The sequence below is a fragment of the Sinocyclocheilus grahami genome, unplaced genomic scaffold (assembly GCF_001515645.1).
Source record: "Sinocyclocheilus grahami isolate Dianchi unplaced genomic scaffold, SAMN03320097.WGS_v1.1 scaffold131.1, whole genome shotgun sequence".
In the NCBI taxonomy this organism is placed as follows: Eukaryota; Metazoa; Chordata; class Actinopteri; order Cypriniformes; family Cyprinidae; genus Sinocyclocheilus; species Sinocyclocheilus grahami.
In genome coordinates this window covers 1,250,586-1,257,189 of record NW_015505310.1, presented here as the reverse complement: position 1 = coordinate 1,257,189, position 6,604 = coordinate 1,250,586, and the positions used below count along the sequence as shown (strand labels likewise).

General features: G+C 36.1%; 2 protein-coding genes across 2 annotated transcripts in view; one reads left to right on the top strand and one right to left on the bottom strand.

The window, feature by feature from the left end:
* LOC107590638 (basic immunoglobulin-like variable motif-containing protein) overlaps positions 1-3,988 on the bottom strand; it is an 11,519-nt gene extending 7,531 nt beyond the window's left edge. The window contains exons 1-2 of the mRNA XM_016279513.1: positions 3,916-3,988; positions 1,742-2,320 (exon numbers count right to left, since the gene is read on the bottom strand). Coding sequence (XP_016134999.1) covers positions 1,742-2,213 — 472 coding nt within the window. The 5' untranslated portion in view covers positions 2,214-2,320; positions 3,916-3,988. The remainder of the gene's footprint in view (positions 1-1,741; positions 2,321-3,915) is intronic.
* Positions 3,989-4,262: 274 nt separating this feature from the next.
* On the top strand, positions 4,263-6,485 carry LOC107590672 (probable uridine nucleosidase 1). The gene is made up of 5 exons (XM_016279573.1): positions 4,263-4,274; positions 4,789-4,983; positions 5,076-5,255; positions 6,049-6,160; positions 6,370-6,485. The coding sequence occupies exons 2-5, from the start codon at positions 4,801-4,803 to the stop codon at positions 6,483-6,485; spliced, it is 591 nt and encodes a 196-aa protein (XP_016135059.1). The 5' UTR covers positions 4,263-4,274; positions 4,789-4,800.
* The last annotated feature ends 119 nt before the right edge of the window (positions 6,486-6,604 follow it).

Below are 6,604 nucleotides of genomic sequence, written 5' to 3'. Positions count from 1 at the left end.
AATCACAGGAATACATTACATTTTAAAATATATTCAAATAGAAAGCAGTTATCTTAAATAATACAAAATATTACTACTTTTGCTGTCTTTTGGATCAAATAAATGCAGGGTTGGTGAGCAGAAGAGAATTCTTTAAAAAACATTACAAATTTTACTGTTCAAAAACTTTTTTTTTAGGTAGCTATATATTTTCATGTTTTAAAATCCATTTATATTGTGTGAGAAAGATAGAAAGTGTGATTATAAAAACAACTAAATGAAATGTTTCCAAAATGTTATTTTATACTGTCAAATTCTGCAAAAAAATTAAAATTTAAAATAAAATAAAAAAATTATATATATATATATATATATATATATATATATATATGTATATAAGCAATTAAAGAAAAAAAAAACACTTAAAGGGGTCCTATTATCAGGGGTGCACATAGTTTTTTCAGCCTGGTTCTTATATGAGAACCTGGATATTTGATTTGATCCTCAAAAATAAATTAAAAAAAATAAATTAATAATAGTTATATTACTGCACTTTATTATTTTTATTTTTAAATAAAATAATAAAGTGTGATAATACTATTTTATTTTTAAATAAAAAGGGAGTATTAAATACAAATACAATTATTTTATAGTAAACTTCAAAATAAAATGCTAATATTTTTATTATTTTGATTTGAACCTTAATTATTATTTTTTTATTTTAATTATTTTAATTTTTAAACTTAAAATCAGCAAGCTTTTATTTTGGCGGGTTGCCGGTGCGGCAAGTAAGTATATGCGCTTCCGGGTTTAGCGCTGCCGATTGAAGAGCGTCAGTGAATGAAATGTCACAGTTTTGCATTGTGCTTTGAAAATGTTAGCGGGTAGCCTAGATTTATGCTTTCACTTTGAATAGAAAGCTTATACAGTATAGTTTGTCGATCTAAAATGGTAATTGCGCATTAACTGCTGTCAACCATGTCGGTACCAAGCGGCAACCTCTCGCTCTCTTTTGTGAAGCCAACACGGAAGTGACGTAAACTGTAATTCATCAACTGGCCGCTAGAGGCGGGCTGCAAAAGGGAGTCAATCCCATAGACTCCGCATGTTAAAATGCCCAACTTTACAGCAGAAAAACACATGTTTACAGTCTGGTTCAAAAAATGATTTTGGTCTATATAGCTAATTTTGCCCGTCATGACAACTGTGAGGGGGGTGGATTTTTTTATAACTCCTCCGTTTAAATTATATTAAGTCCTAAAGTTCTGCATAATTAAGGGCGTGGCCACTTGAGTGACAGGTGGATTGCCGCTGCTGTCACCACCGTCGAGCTAGGTGGGCGTGGTTTCAGCAGCCAGCTCCCGCCTCTTTGCCCATTTTCGATTATCCGGGAGTGACGCGCTGCCAAGATGGCGACGGCTGGCTCCGCCCACTTTGAGCTTCAAAAACGCTCTTCGGAAATCTACGGGTGACGTCACGTATGTTTTTATATAGTCTATATACGCAAAAGCGCGACCTGAACTAATTTCCACAGCGCATTTCTTATTTTGGTCGCGCATGCGGACCTGCGAACACACACACACACATATGTGTGTGTGTGTGTGTGTGTGTGTGTATTAGTGCATTAGTTTAATTAAACAATTTACAAAAAATAATCATTTTAAATATATATATTTTTGTCTCCCAAAGTATTTCGATCTGTTTCTGCACCAGATGACAGTATGCAGATGTCTTTAATCTTTTTTTTTAGAAAGACACCTACTTGTTTTGGCTTTCCGTGTTAAAACCGCGTCAAAATCAGAGGTGTCAATCTCCCAGGCGAGCACAGGCTTGTTGCTGGATGACACAACCTCCATATCACAGTTCCCATCTGAAGACACACTTTCCCCCCCTGAGTGACTCTGGGAAGGGGTTGTAGCGCTGGTCTTGACTAATGCTGTGGTGTCTGCATTGGTCGGTGGCGCATCTTCAGATGTGATAATGGGTCGGGCTTGGTTGAGCAGTGCATAGTCCGAGCAGACGGTGTAGAACTTCTCCCGGGAGTGTGTTACAGGGCAGGTCCATGGAAGCTGGAGCTCTGCGCTGGAGGCCCGTCGTACACGCAGCGCATCACACGTCATCGGACTCAGGAAGCTGCGCTGACGCTCATCCTCTCTGGCCGGGGCCCGTGATGGGGCCTCCTGATCAGTCCTAGCAGATACCTTGGCGCCTTCACTTTCCCCAGTGTTAGGCATTGAACGAAGAACTAGGATGATGGTTAAGAGAATAACCTACAGATGTGCTCCAGCTGTGACGTACGTGATCCAAGAAGAGAGCTCAAAGAAGGAATCTCATCCACTGACTACAATTAAGAACATGACAAACAGACAGATACTAAGAAACTGAATATAAGAAGAAATGTATAATATATAAAATTAATAAATAATAAATAAAAGCAATAATACGCGGGGCATAGAGGACCTACAATAATGTACAGTATTTGAAAAATAATGTGTTTTTTGAACATTAAAGCATGTCAACATATTCTCTTACACCAAATACACAAAATAATGATCTTTAAAATAGCATCATATGACCCCTTTAAATAAAAAGAGCATTTATTTGAAACAGAAATTTGTCTGTACTGTCATTTTTTATTTTGTTTTTATGCATCCTTGCTCAATAATAGTAATTTAAAAATGAATAAACAAAAAAAACTCGATTTTTTAAAAAATATTTTATTTATTTATTTGAAATCAAACATATTTGAATTAACTTCTGAGACATGTGCATCAGTAATTTTTTTAGGGTTATGCCAAGTGCAGAAACGAAGAAGATGGTTTTCTTGTCACAAGATTACAAAACTGATTCCTGCGTGTTGGCTATGCCACACAGATCCCTAAATATGAATAATATTTTAAGATTGCTTTGAATTTGAGCCTTTTCATGGATCTAACATCTAACATAACCACTTCTGGGTAGTAACTGATTACATGTCATCTGGATTATGTAATCAGATTCCAAAAATGAAGTACTTGTAATTAGAGTATACTACATTTTAAAATGCTCATACTGTTACTTTTTTATGGATTACATGATTACATATTATTTTTCCTCTTTTAAATTTTCCTTTCTAAAAATGCTACCGTGTGACATTCCATTTAGCTTTGCTTATATTCTCAAAGATAGACAAATAAATATTTCAAGGAATATATTTTCTCAGTTTGCTCTTTATATGTCAATATGGTACATTTGATGGTAAGCTTAAAACAAGTTTGATAAAAAGTCATCTAAAAAGTAGTCGAAACACATGACCTAAAACAAGGAGTAACCGTTACTAACTACAGTTTTCACCATGTAATCTGTAATCAGTAACAGACTACAATTTGTAAGTAATCTACCCAGCTGAACATAACTACATCCATTCATGTGAACAAAAACAAATACCTGCAATAATAAAAGTATGGTGGAATTTTTGTGAACTAAGGTGTGGTATGAGACTGTTGACTCCATCACTATGATTATATAGTGCTAATTAAACTAGGCCAGAGACTGCTATAGATGAAATGTTGGATGAAAATAATGGGCCAGTCACAGCTGACACTGACAGCAGCTTTCAACTATGTTTGCATGGTACCACATGGTTGAATTCCTCCTACATCTTCATCTTCATCGTCAACACTACCATTGTTTAGGTCATTCTTCATCGATGACGGTCGGCAGGCAAGGCAACAATACATTTCAGGACTAGATTACAAGATAAACCGCCGCAATATAAGTTTAAACCACCGAAGACACGGTATAAATACCGCAGACATATGAATAGCTAAGCAGGATCAGTGTAGCCACCAATAGGCTCTTCGAAAGAACACGAAACGTCATTTCAGGACGCAAATATTTATCCATATTTACTTAATCATCATTAAAATAATGCAAAAAGAGTAAATCTGCACCTACCTGGCCAATTCTGCAGGAACAAATTAATTCTACTGCGCTGCGCGACCTCTCTGTTGGACTGCCTCAACGGGCTCTACCAATCTCAAACATAGGGGTGTTGTACGACATAATAAATGGAAATGTTTCTTACATCGGATTTAAACGGTTTAAATAACAGTCTAACATACTAATATACATATTTTAAGAACGTCTGTATAAAACATTACATGTTATGGCAGATAGTTGTGTAAATGTAGATAGTCTGTATAATAGTTCCACCTCCGTTGGTAAAATCTTTCAGAGGAAGTAGAGCGTGGTTGTCTTATAAGTGGACTGAACTGCTTGCCAACGACCTGAACTGAAGCAGGTGCAAGACCGGGGTAGGTGAGCAACAGTAAAGCGAGTTTATGAAGCATGACTGAAAACTGAAGGGATTCCACGATGAAACGATTTATTGAAAATGTTTTCCTCGTTAAACGTACAAAGGCATATGCATTAGCATTTTTGCAGTTTTAAGATTTAACCTGCAGAAAGTGACCTGATTAAACGTTTGGATAGATAGATACCAACTGTAATAATAAAGAAAATATATGAGAAAATACATTTCATGGTCATTTATACTGTGTTGTCATTTCATGGTCATTTATACTGTGTTGTCTGTTATTTTTTTTATACACATCATGACAATCTTTTACTTATATAACAACAAATTTCATGTTAACTTGATTACACATTGCTTTACAGAAAGCTTATGACCTACTTGCTATGTCTCACCTTAAGAACAAATGGTGCAATCAAGTACTGAGTTGGTTACAAATTAACTAGTTACTTATCTTCATAGTTAACATCCCAGTTGTATATGATTAAGTGCCCTTACCAGACCGATGTTTCCAGAATCTAACCAGCATGGCTCAGAAGCTGCTGATAATCGACACAGACTGTGGCATAGATGATGCTCTGGCTATCATAGTTGCTCTGGCAGCTCCTGGTGTGAAGGTGTTGGGCATCACCTGCTGCTTTGGGAACACTGATGTGGATAATGTGTGTCAGAATGTGATGCGGGTTCTGACAGTCTGTCAACAAACCCAGGTCAGTGCAGTTATAACAGTACCAATACAACTGTCATGACCTAATATGATATGAATGTTAAGATTACACTGTATTGCATTGTTTGACCTCAGATTCCAGTTTTTAAAGGGTCTGCTGGTCCTCTAATCGGACCTGTGGCAGGATTTAAAGATCACTTTGGCACAGATGGACTTGGAGATGTTCTGGAGAACTCTGAGATTTGGAAAGGGCAGATTCAGAAAGAGCATGCACTTCATGCTTTAATAAGACTGGTAAATGAAAACCAGGGAGAGGTAAGCAATAACTATTTAATAACTGTTTATTTCTAGAATACTGATTTAAAAAGTTTAATAAAAAGAAATATTAAAGAACCCTTTAAGCAAAGGTAAAATTTTGTCAACATATGCATCATTTTGCTTGCTTTAAGGTTAATTAAGTCTTAGTTCATATGTTCTCAATTAAAGCTCAATTTTGAGGCACTATGGACTCACTTTTTTCCAAGGTTTTATTTTATTTTGCCGCATAGTGTTTAGGATCATTACATAAAGACATCCTAGTACCCTCATAGCAACAAGATGAGCTGAAAACGAAACAAAACAGCTAAAAAAAAAAAACTATCAGCTGAAATCATATTAATTTATTATTTTAATTAATTCCCTTAATAATTGGCATTTTTATTTAATAATTAGGGTTGGTAGAAATTAATAAAATAAATGGAAAAACCCTGTAATCACAAACAACATTGTTAATATATTGTAAAACCATGAAGAAAGTTTAGTTCTTGAAACTTCTGGAATTATGAAAAAATATTTTTTAATGAAAATGATTTGTTAATTTAGTGTATTGCCACTCCTAGTTTGTTCATTTAAAAAAAAAGTTTGAAATTGAGCAGCATTGACATTCCTGCTAAAGTGTCAGAAATATCTTAAAGGGCATTCAAACTTTTGACAATGTGGGGTCCCTTGGAGTCAAAAAGGGTGAGAACCACTAGGTTAGAGTGTTTGTTTCCTGCTGAATTTTGTGCTGCCATCTTGTGGTTGACAATGGAATGCACTTGCAAAGCCCTGTTTGTTTACTCGTATGCAGGTATCTCTCATAGCTCTTGGTCCATTGACTAACTTGGCTTTGGCTGTTAGATTAGATCCCACCCTCCCTCAGAAACTCAAGGATCTGTACATTATGGGCGGTAACATGGAAGGTAAGAAAATGAGCTGCAGTACAAAAACTGGCCACCTTAATTGGATGGCAGCAAATTGTACTTTTCATATCAGCGATACTTGAAATCGCATCATATGACCCCTTTTTAAATAAAAACCAAGGCAGTGCCAACAACAGCACACGTCAGGACACAGACCCCAATCAGGACGCTTTCTACCGAGCTTCATCCGACCACTGTTCATTTTCCAGGCAAGGGAAATCTGACACCATCTGCAGAGTTTAATTTTAGTATGGACGCTGAATCAGCTTATGTAGTTTTGGAAGAATATACCTGCTCGACACACATCGCAACCTGCCAATGTTGACATTTGAAATCACCAAAACGAACACGCCCCTACCCTAAAAGGGTCTCGCCCCTATTTTGATATACATACCCACACATACGTACGCAACCCAGGCAACTATTAGTTCTGTGAAACAAAGC

Excerpts from the sequence above, each read along its gene's own strand:
- LOC107590672 (XM_016279573.1), top strand. The coding sequence starts at position 4,801 with ATGGCTCAGAAGCTGCTGATAATCGACACAGACTGTGGCATAGATGAT. Across the intron at positions 5,256-6,048 it reads TAAATGAAAACCAGGGAGAG|GTATCTCTCATAGCTCTTGG; the intron begins GTAAGCAATAAC and ends ACTCGTATGCAG. Across the intron at positions 6,161-6,369 it reads TATGGGCGGTAACATGGAAG|GCAAGGGAAATCTGACACCA; the intron begins GTAAGAAAATGA and ends TTCATTTTCCAG.